At 53.3% G+C, this 25,539-nt stretch overlaps 1 protein-coding gene across 1 annotated transcript in view; it reads left to right on the top strand.

The window, feature by feature from the left end:
- LOC119962011 (bile salt export pump-like) overlaps positions 1–25,539 on the top strand; it is a 138,597-nt gene that overhangs the window by 87,878 nt on the left and 25,180 nt on the right. Inside the window, 4 exon segments of the mRNA XM_038789760.1 lie at positions 2,917–3,078; positions 6,796–6,999; positions 7,094–7,335; positions 7,431–7,587. Coding sequence (XP_038645688.1) covers positions 2,917–3,078; positions 6,796–6,999; positions 7,094–7,335; positions 7,431–7,587 — 765 coding nt within the window.

Raw genomic sequence — 25,539 nt, 5'->3', positions numbered from 1 at the left:
CAGGCTAGGTACAAGGACAAGTTACGTCTGATCTATCCCAATAATGATGTGGAGATGCCGGCGTTGGACTGGGGTAAGCACAGTAAGAAGTCTTACAACACCAGGTTAAAGTCCAACAGGTTTGTTTCAAACACAAGCTTTCGGAGCACTGCTCCTTCCTCAGGTGAAGGAAGGAGCTGCGCTCCGAAAGCTCGTGTTTGAAACAAACCTGTTGGAATTTAACCTGGTGTTATAAGACTTCTTACTGTGCTATCCCAATAATGTGGGCGGAATGCTCCCATTTTGAAACAACCGTGGCAGTGCAAGAACAGGGGGCGGGATTCTCCCTTCTGTGGACTAAGTCGGCAGAATGGGCAGCATGGTAGCATAGTGGTTAGCATCAATGCTTCACAGCTCCAGGGTCCCAGGTTCGGTTCCCGGCTGGGTCACTGTCTGTGCGGAGTCTGCACGTCCTCCCCGTGTGTGCGTGGGTTTCCTCCGGGTGCTCCGGTTTCTTCCCACAGTCCAAAGATGTGCGGGGTTAGGTGGATTGGCCATGCTAAATTGCCCGTAGTGTCCTAAAAAGTAAGGTTAAGGGGGAGTTGTTGAGTTACGGGTATAGGGTAGATACGTGAGTTTGAGTAGGGTGATCATTGCTCGGCACAACATCGAGGGCTGAAGGGCCTGTTCTGTGCTGTACTGTTTTAAATTCTAAATTCTAAAAACCGGCGCCAACGACTCCAGCGTCAACAGCCCCCAAAAGTGAGGAATTCTACAATTATTCGGGGGCTAGATTGACACCAGAATGGTTGGCGCCGCTCCAGCCGGCGCCGAAGGGTCGACGCAAGTTCGCGCATGCGCAGAATGGCCTCATGATCTCGCGCATACACGGACCGGCCACTGTATTTCCGTGCATGCGCGAGGGATCCCTTCTCCGCACTGGCCCCAGGCAATATGGCAGAGCCCTACAGGGGCTCGGCGCGAAGGAAAGAAGGCACCCCATGGAACCAGCCTGCCCGCAGATCGGTGGGCACCAGGCCATCATGCCCCCCCCCCCCCCCCCCCCAAGACCGCCCCTGCACAATTAGCTGCCTGGTCCCGCCGTGCGTGAGGTGAGTAATTCACGCCGGCGGGACTGGCCAAAACGTTACGGCCACTTGGCCCATCGGGGCCCGGAGAATCACCGAGGGGGGGGGGGGGGGGGGGGGGCTGTCAACAGGACCGGCATAGCGGGAATCCCGCCGGCACCCGAAAAACAACGCCAGAAAATAGGGCAGCCAGTGTCAGGGCGGGATTCATGCCTACCCTGGGGATTCTCCGATCCGGCTGAGGGTCGGAGAATCCCAGCCATGGAATGTTTCCCACTGTGGCGGCTGGTGGGAAAGCTTCAAGCCCTGATTCACTAATTATATACCCACCGAGTGTTTTAAGCTGTATTTAATGGTGGCATAGGCCTGGATGGAATGTTGTCTGCCATTGTGTCTGGGTGCCAGATTGAAAGGATTTCCAACATCACCAACCCACTATTGAAGAAAGAAGCTGGATCTCCTTAGAATGAAGATTGATCTCCAGGAGCATTCTGAGGCTGGAAGAGGGGCCTCTTCCAGGATACCTAATCTGGCAGGTTCGCCTGCAGGTGCTCCCCTGACCCATGCTGTGGTATTCCAGGGTGGAAGGAGACTGAACTCTGGAGGAAGCCCCAGGCAATGTTCAGATGTATCCTGGCATTTACATGCCACGTTTTTCCGAATACATTTTCCCACAGCACCGTGGAGAATCTGGCTTGAAGGCAGAGGTGAGTCAGGATTCAAATGGGTTTCATGCAAGCCTCTGGCAGGTTTTCCCACCTTCCATGATGGGACTAGCGGAAGATCCCGCTGTAGATTCACGCTGGCGTGAAACCAGTATCTAAGCCTCCCACCATATTCTCCCACCTTGCCTTCATCAAACATGTTGATGGGAGCTTGGGAGAATTTCACCCTCTATCTTACTTCAAATTCAAAAATACATCCTCTACGTTATGAGATTCATGTTTGACACATCCATCATCCACCTGACCCCTCTGAACAAAATAACCAATTGCCATTGGCAAGCTCATCCTTGCAGCAGCAATGATCATTGGATTGCTGCTGCAATCAGAAATATCTCTGGGGCAGCATGGTGGCGCAGTGGGTTAGCCCTGTTGCCTCACGGCACCGAGGTCCCAGGTTCGATTACGGCTCTGGGTCACTGTCCATGTGGAGTTTGCACAATCTCCCCGTGTTTGCGTTGGTTTTGCACCCGCAACTCAAAGATGTGCAGGCTAGGTGGATTGGCCACGCTAAATTGCCCTTTAATTGGAAAAAATCAATTGCAGTCAAGTGGGGTACGTAGTCAAGTTGGGTTGGGGGGGATGGGGGTGGTGATTGGGGCATCAGTTCTTTTGATAACCAGGAAAAGCTAGACCAGGTTTTCTCTGTCTAACATTTACTGGATAAATATTCAGGTGAGTAAAACAGATCTGTCTAAAGTCTTTGACTCTAGCTTATAGTTGGAGGTATTTGTGGAGGGTTTCACAAAGCAGGAGATTTGCCCATTGCAAATGTAAAATTCCCAGTTAATTCCCACAAAAGTGTGTGCATCGGAACTTTCACAGTGTCCCGATGCACAGCTTCAGCCATACATCTGAAAACCAGAAGATTTGGGCCATTGACCTTTAGGTAATTTTGTAATTTTAACTCAAGCTCAAAGGGATGTAAAATAATCTGTCCAAATTAATATTCGTTGGGACTTTACATTTTGGTCAGGTAAATTGCAAATTATTCAAATCCATGCCCAAGATGTGAAGGAACAGCTTCCCATTGTGCCATTAAACCCTCCATTATTTTTAATTCTATTCTACACTGCCATCTTATTCTGCATCTTTTTGTCAAAAATAGGTGTTTTCTTTCCCACCAGGGCTACTTTTTTTCCAAATCTGGAGAATTGTTGACGCGAAGACTACGTAAGTTAGGTTTTCAAGCAATGTTAGGACACGAAATTGGTTGGTTTGATGATCACAAGAACAGCCCTGGTACCTTAACAACGAGGCTTGCGACGGATGCATCACAGGTTCAAGGGGTAAGCTATGGTCATTTCTACCAATAGGATTTTAAAATGTAAATAGTTTCATAATGTGCATTGATGAATTACAAGTTCTACTTCTTGATATCTGTGGTAAACTTACTGTATCTCCTCTCTGAATTAGTAGTTCCTGCCAGTGGATCCCTTTCTGTCATCTACCTCCCGTCTTGGACATGACTTAATGGGTGGTGAGCAAGGCCTTGGATGGCCTGCCTGCCCTCATGCCAATTGAGGCACTTTAGTGGCCAATTAATGGTTACTAAAGCGTCACTTCCCACCCAGCTGGAAGGCCGGCAGGTAAAACTGTTTGGGCCTCAATTAGGAAAGAGGGGCTGCTCCCTTCAAGGACTCTCTATTCTGATCAGAGATCATGACAGCAAGGTTGTGCACCGTGAATTCGAAGATGACAAATCCTGATACCCACTCTGCCAAATACTGCAGAGCCCTTCTGTGGGGTCCAGGCAGCAGAACCATTGTTTCAATACGCCAATGGTCTGCTCTATCATATTTTGTATGAAGCATGTATTTTATTAGATCAGTGCAGTACACATGTGCATGGGTTCCACACTGGTATTATCAGTTGTCAGTGGACAGCCATTGTCACCAGTAGCCATGCTTTTGTTTATCATGGTGATCCAAATGCAGCTAGCACAGCAGATTGCTACAAACTGAAGGCATCATTACTGCTGCCAGCACAGCAAGATTTGACCAGCATGATTCTGTACCCATGGTTACATACCAGTTGCATATCGAGGAGCTTTTCAGTTCTGGTGTAGGACAGAAGTGACATATGACTCTCACAAAACAATGTTATTGCAGTCAACAGGACACCAGGGGGAAGCTTGCAATCCCAACCGAGCTGCAGTCTCATTCTGTCGACTTCTCTCTGGCAAGAGGGAATGAAATGTAGTTAGCTCTCAATGAATAGAGAATCTCGGTGACCTCCCGTACACAACAGTCGATGACAAACTGTGGGATGTTACAAATATCACCAGCTCCAGACTGCAAAGAGCCAGGCACAGAAATGTTCATCATCACGGTCACCTTCGCAATCATTAATCATGTCCTCACTCTGCTCTAAGGTTGCAGTTCGGCTTGCAGCATCTGACAGATTTCAATAAGGACGTCCTTGCTGAAGCACAGCTATTTCACACATTGTTTCTTGCTGAGATTCAAGTCAGAAAGTTGCTACCTGAACACCCTCATTGAACACAGCCTCCTGCGAAGAATTCATCCACTCCTCCTTCCATCTTCTCTTCCTCCCCTTTCCAGCAGCTTGTCCTGCTCTAGTATGGTCTCTGCTCATTCTCCCAGTCATGCTATATTCCAAAGAGAATGCCAACTAGTGCACCATGTAAGGGAGCAATTAATTTGAACGAAAGTCGTACGGTCAAGAGAAACCAACCAACAACAATCCTTCAAATAGCACTGGCAGAGAGTTCCTCCTGCGGTTAAACATATGTTCAAGTCTGTGAGGTTAGTCAAGAACATTAACTAGAGCACTGAACACCAAAATGGCACTATCGGTGTGAAATCAGTATTACACACGAATTGATATCATAAAGCAGCCATTTACTGCGTCCATGCTGACACTCTCACTAATATTACATTTGGTGCAACTCACCCAAAAAGTGTGAACAGGCATTCCATTATCATTTCGGTCACCAAATAGCACCCACAGTGCCCAAACTGTGCCCAATGTGCGGTCAATTACAGTCCCACTTGATCTGGAGTCGTAACACAAATGAAATTAAATGTTATTTTTAAATACCTGACGATCTTAGCTGAGCCCAATAAATTGCAGTGACCGGGGCTGGATTCTCTGGTCTCCTGGCCGTATATTTCTCGATTGCACGCCATTCACTGGCGGCGGGATTCTCTATTTCTGCCGCTTGACAATGGAATTTCCCAACAAGACACCCCACGCTGCCAGGGGATACGCTTCTGGCAGGAACAAAGAATCCCAACGGCCAGAACATTCCAGCCCAGGTATGTAAATTTTAGAACACAAATAACCTTTTATTTATTTAACAGTAATATAATTAAACTGACAAAAATGTAACCGACTAGGACTTCCGGTGGCAACATGTAGGAGGAGGTCGCACATTAGCGGGCCCCTGCTTGAGGCTTGATTTTTTTTAGAATTTAATGCCCGGTCCCAGGGGCAATTTTTGGTTAAATAAGTGCAGGAAGACATAAGGAAGAAGGATGTCGAAGTCCAAAGGAAAATGGCCGTGAAGAAGGGGGCTAGTGAAGGTCCGCCATTGAGTGAAACGGTCGGCTCAGGAACTGGAAGGAAAGTGGAGGCTGGGTCGCCGGGTGAGGCCGCACTGCTCACGGCAGAAAAGATGACCGAGGTGATGGCTTCTTCTCCTTTGACGTCTAATCACTTCTGATCCACCTCCCTCAGAAGACCATACAGGAACCAATCATTGACTGTTGTCAGGCAGAACACTGTCCTGGCCAACGCACAGGTTGCCAGCCATCCAATTGAACCGACTTCCTCCAAAGCTGGTTCTTAAGATTCACCCAGTACCGGCAAGTCTGTTTTCTCCTCTCCAAAATACAAAACCTGGAACACAATGTCCTGACTAGAAGGATACTTGAGCTTGAGTTCACTGCTTAAAGGCACATTCCGATTATGGGTCCACAGACCAAAAATAGGAAAATAAAATAATAATAATCTTAATTAGTGTCACAAGTAGGCTTACATTAACACTGCAATGAAGTTACTGTGAAAATCCCCGAGTTACCACACTCTGGTGCCTGTTCGGGCACACTGAGGGGGAACTCATAATATCAAATTCACCTAACAAGCACGTCTTCGGGACTTGAGGGAGGAAACCGGAACACCCGGAGGAAAACCACGCGGACACGGGTAGAACGTGCAGACTCCGCATAGACAGTGACCAAGCTGGGAATCGAACCTGGGATGCTGGCACTGTGAAGCAACAGTGCTAACCACAGTGCTACCATTCCACTCCCCGAGCTGACAGTTATTTCCACTTCCCACCCAGGCAGCAGTGGCTCTCCTGTGGCTGATCATCCGAGCCCTTTGAGGGAACAGGACATTCCATCTGGCCTTGGCCGCGTCCAAAAATCTGGCCAGGTTGGTATCATGGGGCTTGTCTCCTCAGTGGCACAGCTGCGAGCTGTGTGGGATTTGCTCTGCGGGATCAGTTTAAGTGTTGCTCCCCCTCGTTAGCGGGAGCTAGCAGGTGCGGTCCTGGCAAATCAGCTGGCGGGATTTGGATTGGATTGATTTATTGTCACGTCTACCAAGGTACAGTGAAAAGTATTGTTCTGCGTGTGGCTCAGACAGATCATTCAGTACATAAAAGGAAAATACATAATAGGGCAAACATAAAAGACACAATGTAAATACATAGACACAGGTATCGGGTGAAGCATACAGGCGGTACTACATTGGCCTTCATTTGCGGCGTGAAACCCGTGGGGCCTCTTTAAGTGGACCAATTAACATTTGATACTGGTGGCAACCTCGCTGGGCCATGCGTTGAGAAGCTCGCGGGCAGTTCCCGCTTGCTACCACCCTTGGAAACCTTTCCATTAAATCGTGCCCTTTAGCTCCACAGCAATGCTCCATCAAAGATGATACAGTTTTGTTTTCAGTTTGCACAACAGTTGAACAACTGAACTGGTGCTCGCTGAGTGTTTAGTATAATGGGTTTTCTATTGTGTCTCTTCCCTCAGGCAACCGGATCTCAGATCGGAATGATAGTGAATTCTCTCACCAACATAGGAGTGTCCTTGATCATCGCTTTCTACTTTAGCTGGAAACTAACTTTGGTGATACTCTGTTTCCTACCCTTTCTGGCATTGTCTGGCGCTCTGCAAGCTAAAATGTTAACAGGATTTGCAAACCAGGATAAGCAAGCCCTTGAAGTTGCTGGCCGGGTATATATTTCAGATTATTATCTTTCTTGCCATTCAGGATTTTGTCTTATTCCAATAACCATACTCTTAATTCAGCATTCTTTTTCCTCTTTAGATTTCCAGTGAAGCCCTGAGTAACATTCGGACTATAGCTGGCTTAGCAAAGGAGAAAATGTTTGTGCAGTTGTATGAGAAGCAGCTAGAGGCCCCTTACACAGCTGCAATTAACAAAGCCAATGTTTACGGCTTATGCTTTGGTTTTGCCCAATCTGTAATCTTCATGGCCAATGCTGCATCATACAGATTTGGCGGTTATTTGGTTGTCGCTGAGAGCCTTCATTTCAGTATAGTATTCAGGTACGATTATGCTGTTGAATAATAAAAATATAGTGTATCATATGTAAGTTACAATGTTTGGCAATTTTACAATTGGTAATGTAACTTTATTTCAGGGTGATTGCTGCCATAGTAACAAGCGGTACGGCACTGGGAAGAGCCTCATCATACACCCCGGACTACGCAAAAGCTAAGATAGCTGCTGCACGCTTTTTTCAACTGATTGACCATGTCCCCAAAATCAATATCTACAATGATGAAGGCGAAAAATGGGTATTGTATCAATTTCTCATCAATAGAAAGCTAGACTTTCATTTCAGAGCAATGATGCATACGACATTAGTGGGTTTCATGTTATCTCCTGAAAAGATCATTGTCACGACTGTTCACTAATCAAGAAAACAGATACAGAAGAAAACCCTTGTGTAACTGTTTTCCCATTTCAAGCCATGATTTATGAAATTAGTTATCAATTCTGCACAAAGTAGCACAGACTGGAGTGGGTTTCAGGGCAGTAACACTGGGCAGGATTCTCCATTTGGGAGAAATGGGGCCGGATTCTCCGGTCGCCGATGCCAAAATCGCATTCAGCGATCAGCAGGAGAATCAAACTTTGTGCCAAAATCGGGGCAGGCGCCGCTTTCATGATGCTCCGCCTGTTCCAAAGTGGCGTACTCCAGGAGTACGCCACACGTCGTCTCAACGGCCTCAGGACATTGCCTGAGGCCCAACTCCCGAAATTCAGCTCCCGACCGGCCGGGTTCCCGATGGCGTGGGTCTCTCATGCTATTTATTTTCGGGAACTCAGTGTGACGGCTGCGGACTCAGTCCAGCGCTGCCAAAGTTGGGGGTAGGCCGATCCGCGAGCAGGGGGAACATTGGCGGGGCTGGGGGCACTGTTGAGGTGTGGTCCAGAGGTCGTGAGCCGGCCAAAGGGGTGGCACTATTTTGCAGAACAGGTCCGCATGCGGCTGACGCCATGTTGCATTGCGTGGCTGCTGCAGGCCATCGCCGTGCGCATACACAGCCACGGACCCAACAATTTCCGGCCGTATCGGCAGCTACAGTCGGGTGCTCTACGTTGCCTTCATGCTAGCCCCAGCCAAACGGAGGATTGGTGCCCATTTTAAGCCAAATTTCCGGTTTTAAAACGCCACCGTTCCCCCCGCCGGCGTCAGCGCATAGCCTGAAAATCAGAGAATCCAGCCCAGGTTCTCCCGCTGGAGTAGAATTGCTCCTTATCTGTGCTGGCATAGGAGCGGCGCACAAGAGCGGTTCGCTCTCCTTTGCCAGCTCCTGGGATTTCATTCCAAATCATGCTACCGAGTCAGCATTTTGAGCAGGCGGCCCGATACCAAGGTCAGGAGTCTGGTCCTTCACACATAGCATGCACTCATGAGGGTGACTCGACCCCCTACCCCCACGTAGCTATGATTGACAGGTTGTCACCACATCAAAAGCAGTTAAGTGCTTTCTGCTGAGAAAAAGAGGACATGAAAGCACTTATCTCCTCGATGTTTAGAAACATTGTAGTTAGCTTTATAGCAGGGTATTTGAGAAGCATTCAAGCATGAAGGGAAAATAAAATAACCAATTCCGCTTTCTAGATGCTATTCCCTTGTCAATTATAGCCCACTAAAAGCAATTTCTCTTTGACACTGAATAGAATCCTCGCAGGGCAAAGGATCTGAAGGGGTGTAAAGACTTGTAATATGGTTTTGGGTTTCTATGAAGTGACAGCTGCTGCTTTCTACACCTCTGTCTGAGGCAGCAGGTGTAAGGGACAGGTAAGTGAAAAAGCAGTTAGATTTCACTGTTTCTGCCTGGTCTGCTCTTTAGCTTCCAGACATGAGTGACTAATGGGGATGTTTCTGACATGGAGGACTCTGATAGGCAGTCACCGATATGGGGGGGGTCTCTGATAAGGGGGGGGGGGGTCTCTGATATGGGGAGGTCTCCATTATGGGAAGGTTTCCAATGTGAGGGGTCTCCGATATGGGGTCTGATGACAGTCTCTGATAGGATGGTCTGTAAGGTGAGGTGGGCAGGATTTTCATTGCGGTTGGAGAGAGAGGCCCTCCGAAGGCTGAGAAGGTTGGATCATCACAGCGGCGTGGAGATTCCTGTGTACAGCCTGTTGGTCAGCTCATAATTGGCTCAAATCATCCAGTTGCACCCTCCTGCTCATGTGGGGCATGTAGCCTGCTGTCACTGCTAGCAGGGAATCGGAGCATTGCAGACGGCGCCAATCCCATTTTTTACTCGATGCGGGATTCTCCGCCACATCAGGAATTCCACTACTGGCCGCGAGCAGTGAAGAAAGGGGTCCCTTTAATTGGAAGGTCTCTGTGGGGATTCCTTTAGTTGGAGGGTCTCTGTGGGGGGTCCCTTTAGTTAGGGCGTCTCTGTGGGGGGTCCCTTTAGTTAGGGGGTCTCTGTGAGGGGTCCCTTTAGTTAGGGGGTCTCTGTGGGGGGTCCCTTTAGTTAGGGGGTCTCTGTGGGTGGTTCCTTTAGTTAGGGGGTCTCTGTGGGGGTCCCTTTAGATAGGGAGTCTCTGTGGGGGGTCCCTTTAGTTAGGGGGTCTCTGTGGGGGTCCCTTTAGTTAGGGAGTCTCTGTGGGGGGTCCCTTTAGTTGGGGGTCTCTGTGGGTGTCCCTTTAGTTAGGGAGTCTCTGTGGGGGTCCCTTTAGTTAGTGGGTCTCTGTGGCGGATTTCGTTAGTTAGGGGGTCTCTGTGGGGGTCCCTTTAGTTAGAGAGTCTCTGTGGGGGTCCCTTTAGTTAGGGGGTCTCTGTGGGGGGTTCCTTTAGTTAGTGGGTCTCTGTGGCAGATTTCTTTAGTTAGGGGGTCTCTGTGAGGGGTTCCTTTAGTTAAGGGATCTCTGAGGGGGGGTCCCTTTAGTTAGGGGGTCTCTGTAGGGTGGGTCCCTTTAGTTAGGGGTCTCTGTGGTGGATTTCGTTAGTTAGGGAGTCTCTGTGGGGGATTCCTTTAGTTAGGGGGTCTCTGTGGGGGGTTCCTTTAGTTAGGGGGTCTCTGTGGGGGGTTCCTTTAGTTAGGGGGTCTCTGTGGGGGGTTCCTTTAGTTAGGGGGTCTCTGTGGGGGATCCCTTTAGTTAGGGGGTCTCTGTGGGGAGTTCCTTTAGTTAGGGGGTCTCTGTAGGGGTTTCCTTTAGTTAAGGGATCTCTGAGGAGGGGTCCCTTTAGTTAGGGGGTCTCTATGGGGGGTCCCTTTAGTTAGGGGGTCTCTGTGGGGGGTCCTTTAGTTAGGGGGTCTCTGTGGGGGGTCCCTTTAGTTGGAGGGTCTCTGTGGGGGGGTCCCTTTAGTTAGGGGGTCTCTGTGGGGGGTTCTTTTAATTAGGGGGTCTCTGTGGGGGGTTCCTTTAGTTGGAGGGTCTCTGTGGGGGGTTCCTTTAGTTAGGGGGTCTCTGTGGGGGGTTCCTTTAGTTAGGGGTCACTGTGGGGGGTCCCTTTAGTTAGGGGTCTCTGTGGGGGGGTTCCTTTAGTTAGGGGGTCTCTGTGGGGGGTTCCTTTAGTTAGGGGGTCTCTGTGGGGGTCCCTTTAGTTAGGGGGTCTCTGTGGGGGGTTCCTTTAGTTAGGTGGTCTCTGTGGCAGATTTCTTTGGTTAGGGGGTCTCTGTGAGGGGTTCCTTTAGTTAAGGAGTCTCTGAGGGGGGGTCCCTTTAGTTAGGGGGTCTCTGTAGGGTGGGTCCCTTTAGTTAGGGGTCTCTGTGGTGGATTTCGTTAGTTAGGGAGTCTCTGTGGGGGATTCCTTTAGTTAGGGGGTCTCTGTGGGGGGTTCCTTTAAGTTAGGGGGTCTCTGTGGGGGGTTCCTTTAGTTAGGAGGGTCTCTGTGGGGGGTTCCTTTAGTTAGGGGGTCTCTGTGGGGGTTCCTTTAGTTAGGGGGTCTCTGTGGGGGGGTCCTTTAGTTAGGGGGTCTCTGTGGGGTTCCCTTTAGTTAGGGGATCTCTGTGGGGGGTCCTTTAGTTAGGGGGTCTCTGTGGGGGGGTCCTTTAGTTAGGGGGTCTCTGTGGGGGGTCCTTTAGTTAGGGGGTCTCTGTGGGGGGTTCCTTTAGTTAGAGGGTCTCTGTGGGGGGTTCCCTTTAGTTAGGTGGTCTCTGTGGCAGAGTCCTTTAGTTAGGGGGTCTCTGTGGGGGGTCCCTTTAGTTAGGGGGTCCCTGTGGGAGTCCCTTTAGTTAGGGGGTCTGTGGGGTGGTCCTTTAGTTAGGGGTCACTGTGGGGGAGTTCCTTAGTTAGGGTCCTTTAGTTAGGGGTCTCTGTGGGGGGTTCCTTTAGTTAGGGGGTCTCTGTGGGGGTCCCTTTAGTTAGGGGGTCTCTGTGGGGGGGTTCCTTTAGTTAGAGGGTCTCTGTGGGGGGTTCCTTTAGTTAGGTGGTCTCTGTGGCAGATTTCTTTAGTTAGGGGGTCTCTGTGGGGGGTCCTTTAGTTAGGGGGTCTCTGTGGAAGTCCCTTTAGTTAGGGGGTCTGTGGGTGGTTCCTTTAGTTAGGGGTCACTGTGGGGGAGTCCCTTTAGTTAGGGGGTCTCTGTGGGGGGTCCCTTTAGTTAGGAGGTCTGTGGGGGGGTTCCTTTAGTTAGGGGGGCCTCTGTGGGGGGGGGTCCCTTTAGTTAGGGGGTCTCTGTGGGGGTCCCTTTAGTTAGGGGGTCTCTGTGGGGGGGTCCCTTTAATTAGGGGGTCTCTGTGGGGGGGTCCCTTTAGTTAGGGGGTCTCTGTGGGGGGTTCTTTAGTTGGAGGGTCTCTGTGGGGTGTTCCTTTAGTTAGGGGGTCTCTGTGGGGGGTTCCTTTAGTTGGAGGGTCTCTGTGGTGGGGGGAGTCTCTCTAACAGGTATTCACATCTGCCACGGTTGTGCAGATTGGCTGACTCGTTTAGACAAAGACATATATCTACCTTTCGCAATGAACTGATTGAGAATTCAGCATAATTCACAGATTGAACAGTGAGTGTGGGGGCGGGAGGGGGCTGGCGAAGGAGCGGGGAAATCTTTGACGTGATCTCGGCTGCGTCCCGCCGGAAGCAGAGCGCGATGCACCAGTAGATCTCAGGAGAGGCCTCACCTGGCCTTCCCGACACCTGATACGCCTCATGAGAATCTATTCAGGTCCCACGAGGCGTTGTGATCAACGTGCCCAGGTGGCACTGCCAAGCTGGCAGGTGAACTGCCAGGGTGACAGGGTGGCGGTACCAGGGTTCCTGGGAGCTACGGTGGCATAGCCAAGGGCGCTAGCTATGAAGCGAGGTTGAGTAGATTAGGATTATTTTCATTAGAATGACGGAGGTTGAGGGGGGACCTCATTGAGGTCTACAAAATCATGAGAGGTATAGACAGGGTGGATAGCAAGAAGCTTTTTCCCAGAGTGGGGGACTCAATTATTCGGGGTCACGAGTTCAAGGTGAGAGGGGAAAAGTTTAAGGGAGATGTGCGTGGAAAGTTCTTTACGCAGAGGGTGGTGGGTGCCTGGAACGCATTGCCGGCGGAAGTGGTAGAGGCGGGCACGATAGCGTCATTTAAGATGTATCTGGACAGATACATGAATGGGCAGGGAGCAGAGGGATACAGATCCTTAGAAAATAGGCGACAGTTTTAGATAGAGGATCTGGATCGGCGCAGGCTTGGAGGGTCGAAAGGCCTGTTCCTGTGCTGTAATTTTTCTTTGTTCTTCGTTCTTTGGTCAGGGCCTGAGGGGGAATCATGCCCTTGAAAGTAGGTTGGAGGGAGGTTATGAATGGTGGAGGGTGCATGGCAAGTATGAAGGGGCCTCCGGAAGATTGGGGGGCATAAAGGGTGGGGGTCCTGAAAAGTGGGGGGCCTCAGCCATTTCATAGCAAGGTGTCATCACTTGCCAGGGGGGAGTAGTGCCCATATGTGTGACATTGCCCATGGGTAGGGAGTGTGGGGAATCTTCGAACCCACTTATGGTGGCCCAATCGCTGAGGAGCTGGTCTGGCCAGTGGGTAGGGGTGGCATAGTGGTATTGTCACTGGACTAGTAAACCAGAGACCCAGAGTAATGTTCTGGCGACCCAGGCTCAAATCCCGCCACTACAGATGGTGAAATTTGAATTGAATAAAAATCTGGAATTAAAAGTCTAATGATGACCATGAAACCTTGTCAATTGTCGTAAAAACCCATCTGGTTCCCTAATGACCTTTGGGAAATTGGCTATCCTTACATGGGCTGGCCTACATGTGGCTCCAGACCCACAGCAATGTGGTTGACTCTTAATTACCCGCTCAAGGGCAATTAGGGTGGGCAATAAATGATGGCACAGCCAGAGATGCCCATGTCCCATGAACAAATAAGAAAAAAGTTCAGCTCCCCAGTGATGAAAATAATTCTAAGTGCAAGGTAGCCCGGTGAGAAACACCCACAGAGCTCAAAATCGTGGTTAGGTAGCGGTGGGAACTTTTAAAAAAATAATCTTTATTGTCACAAGAAGGCTCACATTAACACTGCAATGAAGTTACATGAAAAAGCCCCTTGTCGCCACATTCCGGCACATTATTGGGTACACTGAGAGAGAATTTAGAATGTCCAAATTACCTAACCCACGCAGACAGGGACAGCTTGAGCAGACTCCGCACAGACAGTGACCCAAGCTGGGAATCAACCTGGGACACTGGCGCTGTGAAGCAACAGTGCTAACCACTGTGCTGCCATGCAGAGCCGGGAGAAACTCTCAGCCAAACTGGTCACAAATAACACTTAGAAACCTTTCTGTTAGATCGCGGATTTCACTGGCTTTAATTTTTAATCTTTGTCCTCCAGATGAAATCGTTTCTGTCAAATCAATTGTCCTTTTCAAAAGTTTTGATCAAATCACCCCTTTTGTTCAAACTTCAGGGGAATGCAAACACCTTTGTGCAATCTTGCCTCATAATTTCACCCTTAGAATCTAAGCATCATTCCATTAAATCTACGCTGCCAATATATCATTCCTAAGGTGTGCTTCTCAGAACCACTCTGTGGTAGTGTGGCTCGAGAGATCATATTACCAAAGAACCAAGCTGCCATTGGTACAGCAGCCACTCTTCCCATTGGCCCAGGCAAGTCATGTGCCTCTCTGCCAATTGGTTGTGGCTGGTCATGTGACTCCCTGCCGATTGGTGGAGAGGTTGGTAGCTCCGCCTACAAGGCAGGGTATAAGAGCTTGTGCTGGCTGGCAGCCGGCCTTTCTCTGTACGACCACAGCCGGGCTCACATCTAGTGTATAAAAAGCCTGTTGTTTGGAACTTCACTACGACTCGAGTCCAATTGATGGTGCATCAATTTAATACGCTAGACTTTGAAAATGGAACTACGGATTAAGCCAGAATGCTTCCGGATCAGCCCGCATGCTGCAAACGCGTCAGCAACTTTTAAACATTGGCTGGCGTGCTTCAACAGCTACCTCTCTACTACAGAAAATCAACCAACAAAGGAGCAGAAACTCCACATCCTCCACTCGTGCGTGGGCACCGCCGTTTACTCGATGATAGAGGATGAACTGGACTATGGTGTCGCCATGGATCTCCTAAAAGGACATTTCATCAGACCAGTAAACCAGGTCTATGCGCGGCACCTCCTGGCAACAAGGCAACAATTCCCCGGTGAGTCGCTCGATGAATTCTATCGGGCCCTCATTGTCCGAGGGAGAAACTGCGCCTGCCCGCAGGTCACTGCTGCGGAGCACACCGAACATCTTGATTAGGGATGCCTTTGTGGCGGGCATGCAGTCACCCCAAATACGGCAGAGACTGTTAGAGAAGGACGCCCTCAGCCTCACTGAGGCACGGACCCTTGCATCCTCTTTGGAGGTCGCTGACCGCAACGCGCGCGCGTATGCCCCCGGCCGTGCGGCAGCCCCTTGGGCAGCATGGCACAGCCCCTTCACCCCCGCCGACTCGGACCCCCAGACTTGCGCTGCAGGACGCCCAGCCAAGCCCACGGGCCCCCGCTGCTATTTCTGCGGGCAGGCCAAGCACCCCCGCCCGCGCTGCCCGGCCCACACCACAGTCTGCAAGCGCTGCGGCAAAAAGGGCCATTTCGCAGCCATCTGCCTCGCCAAGTCGGTCACTGCCGTTCCAGACAGCGACCGCGGCCCCCCCCCCCCCCCCCCCGCACTCCTCTCGGGCCCATGCGGCCCTCGGACCTCGCTGCCTCCACCCTCGCCGCCAATTTGGGCCCCCGACACCACGTGCGAGCCCCAGGCGCCGCCAATTTGGGCCCCCGACTCCACGTGTGACCCCAGGGCACCGCCATCTTGTTCATCCCCCACCACGTGCGGCCGACGGGCACCGCCATCTTGGATCGGTACGGAGGACCCCGCAAGCGGTTACTCTGTCTGGATGACGACTCCGCGTTCCTGCCACGACTCGCCTCGGTGACACTGGACGAGACACGGCCCCGCACACTTTCCACGGCGACCACACAGATCCACCTCAACGGTCGCAAAACAAGCTGCCTACTGGACTCCGGGAGCACAGAGTTTTGTCCACCCCGACACGGTAAGACGCTGCACGCTCCCCGTTCACCCCCTAAAGCACAAAATAGCTCTGGCATCTGGTTCGCACTCCGTCCAAATCACCGGGTGCTGCGTAGCGGACCTCACGGTCCAGGGAAGGGTTCTTTTAAATTATAAATTCCTCGTCCTCCCCCGCCTCTGCGCACGGCACTTCTTGGACTGGATTTTCAGTGCAACCTGCAGAGCCTAACTTTTAAATTCGGCGGCCCTATTCCCCCCCTTACTGTTTGCAGCCTCGCATCCCTCAAGGTCGACCCCCCTTCCTTGTTTGCGAACCTCACCCCGGATTGCAAACCCGTCGCCACCAGGAGCAGACGGTGCAGTGCCCAGCACCTTCATCAGGTCCGAGGTCCAAAGGCTCCTGAAGGAAGGGGTCATAGCGGCTAGCAACAGTTCCTGGCGAGCACAAGTGCTGGCGGTTAAGACTGAGGAGAAAATCCTTATGGTCGTAGATTACAGTCAGACCATCAACAGGTTTACGCAGCTGGACGCGTATCCTCTCCCCCCTATCTCCGACCTGGTTAACAGGATCGCGCAGTACAAAGTCTTTTCTACGGTTGACCTTAAGTCCGCCTACCAACAGCTCCCCATCCGCACGAGTGACCAAAAGTACACTGCGTTCGAAGCGGATGGGCGACTCTACCACTTTTTAAGGGTTCCCTTTGGTGTCACGAATGGGGTCTTGGTCTTCCAAAGGGAGATGGACCGAATGGTTGACCAATACGATTTACGAGCCACCTTCCCGTATCTTGACAATGTCACCATCTGCGGCCATGACCAGCAGGACCATGACACCAACCTCCGTACATTCCTCCGAACCGCAAAACTCCTTAACCTCACGTATAATAAGGATAAGTGTGTGTTTAGCACCGACCATCTAGCCATCCTCGGCTACGTAGTGCGTAACGGAGTGATAGGCCCCAACCCTGAACACATGCGCCCCCTTATAGAACTCCCCCTTCCCAACTCCCTCAAAGCCCTCAAACGCTGTCTGGGCTTCTTTTCTTATTATGCCCAGTGGGTCCCTAACTACGCCGACAAAGCCGGCCCCCTCATCTAATCCACCACGTTCCCCCTATCGATGGAGGCCCGCCAGGCCTTTAGCCGCATCAAAACTGACATTGCGAAGGCTACGATGCGCGCTGTCGATGAGTCCCTCTCATTCCAGGTCGAAAGCGACGCGTCCGATGTAGCTCTGGCAGCCACCCTCAACGAAGCGGGCAGACCCGTGGCCTTTTTCTCCCGGACCCTCCACGCTTCCAAAATCTGCCATTCCTCAGTGGAAAACGAGGCACAGGCCATTGTCGAAGCTGTGCGACATTGGAGGCACCATCTGGCCGGCAGGAGGTTTACCCTCCTCACGGACCCACGGTCAGTAGCCTTCATGTTCGATAATGCACAGAGGGGCAAGATCAAGAACAACAAGATCTTGCTGTGGCGGATCGAGTTGTCCGTGTACAACTACGATATCTTGTATCGTCCTGGGAAGCTCAACGAGCCTCCTGATGCCCTGTCCTGCCTCCGCACCCTCCACGTGGACCTCTGCCATCCAGGGGTAACCCGTTTCTTTCACTTCATTAAGACCCGCAACCTGCCCTACTCCATCGAGGAGGTCAGGACTGTAACCAGGGATTGCCACATTTGCGCGGAGTGCAAGCCGCACTTCTACTGCCCCGAGCAGGCGCATCTGATAAAGGCTTCTCGCCCTTTCGAACGTCTTAGTATGGACTTCAAGGGTCCCCTACCCTCCAACAACCGCAACACATACCTCTTAAATGTGATTGACGAGTACTCCCTCTTCCCGTTCGCCATCCCTTGCCCGACATCAAGGCCCTCAACTCCATTTTCTCCCGGTTTGGTTACCCCGCGTACATCCACAGCGACCGGGGGTCCTCCTTCATGAGTGACGAACTGCGTCAATTCCTGCTCAGCAGGGGCATTGTCTCTAGCAGGACGACCAGTTATAACCCCCGGGGTAAAGGTCAGGTCGAGAGGGAGAATGGTACGGTCTGGAAGACCGTCCTACTGGCCCTATGGTCCTAGTGTCTCCCAGTCTCCCACTGGCAAGAGGTTCTCCCAGACGCCCTCCATTCGATTCGGTCTCTCCTCTGTACTGCCACGAATCAAACACCTCATGAACGTCTTGTTTTATTCCCCAGGAAGTCTTCCTCTGGGACCTCACTCCTGACCTGGCTGGCCACCCCCGGGCCCATCCTGCTCCGGAAGCATGTGCGGGTGCACAAGTCCGACCCGTGGGTTGAAAGAGTCCAGTTACTCCACGCGAACCCGCAGTACGCATACGTGGAGTATCCCAACGGACGACAGGACGCGGTCTCCCTTTGAGACCTGGCATCTGCCGGTGTACAGCCACAACCCCCAGCACCAACACCCTTCCCCCAGTCTCGACTGCCCCCAGCGCCCCCGCAACCCAGTGCACAGGAACCCCTCCCCCCGGCCCGGCTACCAGCAGCTCCGACCAGGGGTACGGACACAGGACTGCGACCACAGCTCCCGGAGTCACGGACGACCACCGCTCCAACGTCACCGGCGCCGCTGCGCAGGTCCAGCAGGACACCGAAGGCACCCATCCGGCTGATTGAGTCAATTTGATGGACCTTATGGACTTTTTTTCACGTTCTGCATATGTTCCTTGCCTGTGTTTTTTTTGTTTTGTTCTCATTATTATTACGATGGTTATTGTTGTTTTTCCCCTTGTACACTGTATACAGCATGGTTTTCGTACACGTTCGTCGCGGGCGAGTGGGCATGAGTTACCTCGGTACTACCCGAGAAGGTCTCTAGCCATACTACCAGTATACTGCCCCCCCCCCCCCCCCGCTTCTTTCCCAACTGCAGCCACAGTTAAGGCATTCTCCATCTCCCACATACAAGCGTCGCAGCCAATGTGGCTGGAAAGAGAGCAGCGCCGCGGTTCCGCAGAACTGGAGACCCTCCTTGACTCCGTGGCGGAGAGGCAGCTGGTGCTGTACCGCAGCCCGGGAGGGAGGTCCACAAGCATAACCACTCACAGTGCCTGGGCAGAGGTGGGAGTCGCTATTAGCATCGTCAGCGAAGTCGCCTGGACTGGCATCCAGTACAGAAACAAAATGCATGACCTCCTCAGGGCGGCCAGGGTGAGTAGTCAGCGCTGTGCCCCTGGCACTTACCCCCCTACCCCCCACACAAATGTGATCCGGACCCCCCCGGGGACAGCCTGTCTTTCACCCTGCCCCACATGCCAGCACCCATGCCAGCCACAATGGCTGTGTGCCCTAGCCACTGGTGCCATCAGCTACCCACCACTGAGCTGCATGCGCCGGACTGTCTAACAGCATTGTTTTTTGTGTGTGACCCAGGCCAAAACCGCACGAGTGGCATCCGCGGTGGAGGCAATGGGGGGGGGGGGGGGGGGGCGACAGTGTCGGACATGGATTAGTGTGTGCAAGGCCTGGCCATTCTGTGAAGGTGGGGGCCGAGGCCCAGGGCAGGGCTGCCCTCTCACAGGCAGCCATGTGCTAGAGCCAGCTGCAAATTGCAGCGGAGTTCCTCAGAGTGGCCCAGTCACATCAGGCCATTGCTGAGAGCATCGGAGGCAATGCCCGGGCACAGGCCGGCGTGGTGCAGACACAGAGGGCGATGACCCAGTACCAGAGGGATGTGACCCACTCACTGGCTGATGTGACACCGACCCTCAGGATGGTGGCACAGTCGCAGAGTGATGTGGTGCAGTCCCAGATGGAGATGGGCCACTCCCTGTGCTCAATGGCCGCGAACGTTCAGACCCTTGTCGATACCAAAGAGGGCCTCCAGGACTGGCAGCGCCAGATGTTGGGGGGGGGGGGGGCCTCGGGGGGTAGCTCCGATCGCACCCCCGTCCCATGGAGAAGCCCGGGGGCCATCGAGCACCCTGAGGGAGAAGGAGGTGATGGGGCCCCATGCAGGGGAGGTGCTGAAACACCGCAGCACCTCAGACTCCCCCTCCTCCTGTCCCTGGTGAATCTGGTGGGCAGAACAGAGCGGCACCATGCCCTCGAGACACCCGAGGAGCAGCCAGCCCCTCCATGCCAGGCCGCCCCAGGAGACGTGCGCCAATGGGGACCCTCATCGCAGGGCAGGAGTCGCAGCAGGCCACCTCCACTCCTGCTGTACAGCTGGGGAACCACCTAGGCATAGTGTTGGGGCCCGTAAGGCCAGAACGTTAGACACCAGTTAAATTGGCACGGGTGCAGGGCACAGTTTAGTTATAAGGGCTAGGGCACAGACTGTATATATTTGTTCACAATAAACACCTGTTTACACCCGTTCAAACCTACTTCTGTGCACTGTCTGATGGGTGTGGGGGTGGGTCGGTCAGTGCTGGCCACTGGGAGTGGGGGTTGGGGGATGAGTGAGGCCCAGTGGCTGGACCGTGTAACCAACCCCCCCCCCCCCCCCCCCCCCACCCGACCTTCCGCAGCACCCCCCCCCCCTCCAGCTTTTCGACAGGGCCACGTGATGGACTGGCCAGCTCACATGCAGGGATCACCCAGGTGGAAGGTGCTACTGTGGGCACGAGTCAGACATTGTCAAACGATATGGAGCACGGAGCTCATCGCAGAGTAGGCTGTCATCATCCTCCATCCCATAGACCAGGCTCATTGTCACTGCCAACCCAGTGCCCTCAGCTCGTAATGCCGCAAGTATATATAACAGAGGGGGTGTTCAAGCGGGTGTTCGGTGGTGTGGGAGGTGAGGGTGTTCGGTGGTGTGGGAGGTGAGGGAGTTCGATGGTGTGGGAGGTGAGCGTGTTCGGTGGTGTGGGAGGTGACGGTGTTCGGTGGGAGGTGAGGGTGTTCGATGGTGTGGGAGTTGAGGGTGTTCAATGGTGTGGGAGGTGAGGGTGTTCTGTGGTGTGGGAGGTGACGGTGTTCGGTGGTGTGGGAGGGGAGGAGGTTTGGTGGGAGGTGAGGGTGTTCGGTGGTGTGGGAGGTGAGGGTGTTCGGTGGTGTGGGAGGTGAGGGTGTTCGGTGGTGTGGGAGGTGAGGGGGTTCGATGGTGTGGGAGGTGAGGGTGTTGTGGTGTGGGAGGTGACGGGTTCGGTGGTGTGGGAGGTGAGGGTGTGTTCGGTGGGTGGGAGGTGAGGGTGTTCAGTGGGAGGTGAGGGTGTTCGATGGTGTGGGAGGTGAGGGTGTTCGATGGTGTGGGAGGTGGGGGTGTTCGGTGGTGTGGGAGGTGAGGGTTGTCGGTGGTGTGGGAGGTGAGGGTGTTCAATGGTGTGGGAGGTGAGGGGGTTCGATGGTGTGGGAGGTGAGGGTGTTCGGTGGTGTGGGAGGTGAGGCTGGTCGGTGGTGTGGGAGGTGAGGGGGTTCGATGGTGTGGGAGGTGAGGGTGTTCGGTGGTGTGGGAGGTGACGGTGTTCGGTGGGAGGTGAGGGTGTTCGGTGGTGTGGGAGGTGAGGGTGTTCAATGGTGTGGGAGGTGAGGGTGTTCAATGGTGTGGGAGGTGAGGGTGTTCGGTGGGAGGTGAGGGTGTTCGATGGTGTGGGAGGTGAGGGTGTTCGGTGGGAGGTGAGGGTGTTCGATGGTGTGGGAGGTGAGGGTGTTTGATGGTGTGGGAGGTGAGGGTGTTCGGTGGTGTGGGAGGTGAGGGTGTTCGATGGTGTGGGAGGTGAGGGGGTTCGATGGTGTGGGAGGTGAAGGTGTTCGGTGGTGTGGGAGGTGAGGGTGGTCGGTGGTGTGGGAGGTGAGGGTGTGGTGGTGTGGGAGGTGAGGGTGTTCGATGGTGTGGGAGGTGAGGGTGTTCGATGGTGTGGGAGGTGAGGGTGTTCGGTGGTGTGGGAGGTGAGGGGGTTCGATGGTGTGGGAGGTGAGGGGGTTCGATGGTGTGGGAGGTGACAGTGTTCGGTGGTGTGGGAGGTGAGGGTGTCGGTGGTGTGGGAGGTGGTGTGTTCGGTGGTGTGGGAGGTGATGGTGTTCGGTGGTGTGGGAGGTGGGGTGTTCGGTGGTGTGGGAGGTGGTGACGGTGTTCGGTGGTGTGGGAGGTGACGGTGTTCGGTGGTGTGGGAGGTGAGGGTGTTCAGTGGTGTGGGAGGTGAGGGGGTTCGATGGTGTGGGAGGTGAGGGTGTTCAGTGGTGTGGGAGGTGAGGGGGTTCGGTGGTGTGGGAGGTGAGGGTGTTCGGTGGTGTGGGAGGTGAGGGTGTTCGATGGTGTGGGAGGTGAGGGTGTTCAGTGGTGTGGGAGGTGAGGGGGTTCGATGGTGTGGGAGGTGAGGGTGTTCGGTGGTGTGGGAGGTGAGGGGGTTCGTGGTGTGGGAGGTGAGGGTGTTCGGTGGTGTGGGAGGTGACGGTGTTCGGTGGTGTGGGAGGTGAGGGTGTCAGTGGTGTGGGAGGTGAGGGGGTTCGTGTGGTGGGAGGTGAGGGTGTTCAGTGGTGTGGGAGGTGAGGGGGTTCGGTGGTGTGGGAGGTGAGGGTGTTCGGTGGTGTGGGAGGTGAGGGTGTTCGATGGTGTGGGAGGTGGGTGTTCGGTGCTGTGGGAGGTAAGGGTGTCGGTGGTGTGGGAGGTGAGGGTGTTCGATGGTGTGGGAGGTGAGGGGGTTCGATGGTGTGGGAGGTGAGGGTGTTCGGTGGTGTGGGAGGTGAGGGGGTTCGGTGGTGTGGGAGGTGAGGGTGTTCGGTGGTGTGGGAGGTGACGGTGTTCGGTGGTGTGGGAGGTGAGGGTGTGTGGTGGTGTGGAGGTGAGGGTGTTCGGTGGTGTGGTGAGGGTGTTCGGTGGTGTGGGAGGTGAGGGTGTTCGGTGGTGTGGGAGGTGACGGTGTTCGGTGGTGTGGGAGGTGAGGGTGTTCGGTGGTGTGAGAGGTGACGGTGTTCGGTGGTGTGGGAGGTGAGGGGGTTTGGTATAGTGGTGTCCGTGCCGATGTGTCTCGATGAGTGTGTCCCATGCGCGCTGGCCCTGGTGATGGCATTGTGTGGCCTCCAGTGCCTCGTTATGCCCCATGTCCCGTTCATTGATCCCCCTCTGCCTCATCCTCCTTGTCTGACGAGGCCTGCCCTTGCTCCTCATCCTCCTCCAGCACATCGCCCCTCTGCTGCGTGATGTTGTGGAGGACGCAGCAGATCACCACAATGCGGGCGACCCTCCAGGCCTCGTACTGGAAGGCCCCGCCAGAGCAGTCCAGGTTCCTTAAGGGCATTTTCAGATCCCCAAAGCACCTCTCGACAACACCCCTGGTCGCACAATGGGCATCATTGTAGCGGGTCTCCCTGCATCAGTCTGTGACCTCCGTATAGGCGTCATCAGCTACGACTGCAACGGGTAACCCCTGTCGCCCAGCAACCAGTCACGTAGCCGGGGTTGACATGCAGGGGCAGAGTCCGCAGTGCCAACCGGAAGCACCATATAGCCCATTGTACCTGGTTGGGCATGGGGGTACACACGATGCTAACATGTGGCATTTCACTCCTTGCAGACAATGGATATTGGAATTCAACCAGCAATGGTAGCCTTCCTTCAAGCCGCTGCGGCCCTGGGGCATGCACTGCAGCTGTACGAGCTGGAGCTGCTTAAGGAGGAGGAACCTGCAGCAGCTGAGCCTGCCCCAGAAGAACAGGACGCAGCCGCCCAGAATGGAGAGCTGGCCACTCAATAAGCCGAAGAGGAGAAGGTGCAAAGGAGGCCCGCATGAAGTCTCGTGTGTACTGGCAGCGCCTGTCATTTGATGATCTGCTGGACCTGGCATGCCGTCAAAGTCTCCGGCTGAGCAGGGAGACAGTGCAACATATCTGCCAGATCATGGTGAACCTGGCACCGTGAGGGAATGAGGGAGGACTCCCATTCCTGGTGGTCGTCAGGTGACGGCCGCCCTGAACGTTTACGCCATGGGGTCCTTGTATGCGGCGAGTGGGAATCTGTCAAGGATCTCACAGAGCTCAGTGCACAGGTTCATCCACACCACCACGGAGGCCCTGTATGACCGGTCGGCACAATACATCCATTTCAATGTGGACCGAGCCTACCTGGATGCCCGGGCAATGGGGTTCGCCGCCATCGCCATCATGCCCCAGGTTCAGGGGTGATTGACGGGATGCATCTCTCCCTAGGAGCACCTGCAGATGACAGGCCGCTCTTCACAAACGAAAGGAGTTCCACTCGATGAACGTGCAGCTTATAAGTGACCATCAGATGCGCATCTTGCATTTCTGTGACCAATACCAAGATACATAGTAGTGGTGGAAGGGAGTGTCTCAAAATGGAGAAAGGTGACCAGTGGTGTTCCATAGGGATCCATGCTCGAACCACTGTTGTTTGTGATATACATAAATGATCTGGATGAAGGTATAGGTGGTCTGATTAGCAAGTTTGCAGATGATACTAAGATTGGTGGAGTTCCAGATAGCGAGGGGGGCTGTCAGAGAATACAGCAAAATATAGATAGATTGGAGATGTGGGCAGAGAAATGGCAGATGGAGTTCAATCCAGGCAAATGCGAGGTGATGCATTTTGGAAGATCCAATTCAAGAGCAGACTATACGGTCAATGGAAGAGTCCTGGGGAAAATTGATGTACAGAGAGATCTGAAGGTGGCAACGCAGGTCGATAGAGTGGTCAAGAAGGCATACAGAATGCTTGCTTTCATTGGACGGGGTATTGAGTACAAGAGTCGGAAGGTCATGTTACAGTTGTACAGGACTTTGGTTCAGCCATATTTGGAATACTACGTTCAGTTCTGGTCGCCACATTACCAGAAGGATGTGGATGCTTTAGAGAGGGTGCAGAGGAGGTTCACCAGGATGTTGCCTGGTATGGAGGGTGCTAGCTATGAAGAAAGGTTGAGCAGATTAGGATTGTTTTCATTGGAAAGACGGAGGTTGAGGGGGGACCTGATTGAGGTCTACAAAATTATGAGATGTATGGACAGGGTGGATAGCAACAAGCTTTTTCCAAGAGTGGGGGTGTCAATTACAAGGGGTCACGATTTCAAGGTGAGAGGGGGAAAGTTTAAGGGAGATGTGCGTGGAAAGTTTTTTATGCAGAGGGTAGTGGGTGCCTGGAATGCTTTGCCAATGGAGGTGGTAGAGGCAGGCATGATAGCGTCATTTAAGATGCATCTAGACAGATATATGAACGGGCAGGGAACAGAGGGAAGTAGATCCTTGGAAAATAGGCGACAGATTTAGATAAAGGATCTGGATCGGCGCAGGCTGGGAGGGCCGAAGGGCCTGTTCCTGTGCTGTAATTTTCTTTGTTCATCGTTCATTGATACCCTGGCATTGTGCACAACGCATTCATCCTGGCACACTTGATGATTCCCAGCCTGTTCGAGATGCCCCAATCCCCGGTTGAGGGGTGGCTCCTGGGCGACAGGGGCTATCCACGGCAGTCATGGTTGATTGCGCCAAAGAGGGCAGTGAAGAGTTTTAGGTACCTGGGGATGCAAGTGGCCAGGAGTTGGTGGACTCTCCACAAGCTCAATTTTACCAGGCTTGTGGAGCAGATGGAGGAGGAATTTAAAAGGTGGGACATGGTGCCGCTATCGCTGGCGGGTAGAGTGCAGTCCGTCAAAATGACGGTTCTCCCGAGGTTCTTGTTCCTTTTTCAGTGTTTGCCCATCTTTATCCCTCATGCCTTTTTTAGGAGGGTGACTAGCAACATTATGAGCTTTGTTTGGGCGCATGGGACCCCGAGGGTGAAGAGGGTCTTCTTGGAGCGGGCCACAGATGGTGGGGGGCTGGCGTTAC

This window comes from Scyliorhinus canicula, chromosome 2 (genome assembly GCF_902713615.1).
Source record: "Scyliorhinus canicula chromosome 2, sScyCan1.1, whole genome shotgun sequence".
Taxonomy (NCBI): Eukaryota; Metazoa; Chordata; class Chondrichthyes; order Carcharhiniformes; family Scyliorhinidae; genus Scyliorhinus; species Scyliorhinus canicula.
Note: the sequence above shows the minus strand (reverse complement) of the source record. Positions and strands in the feature narration are given on the sequence as shown.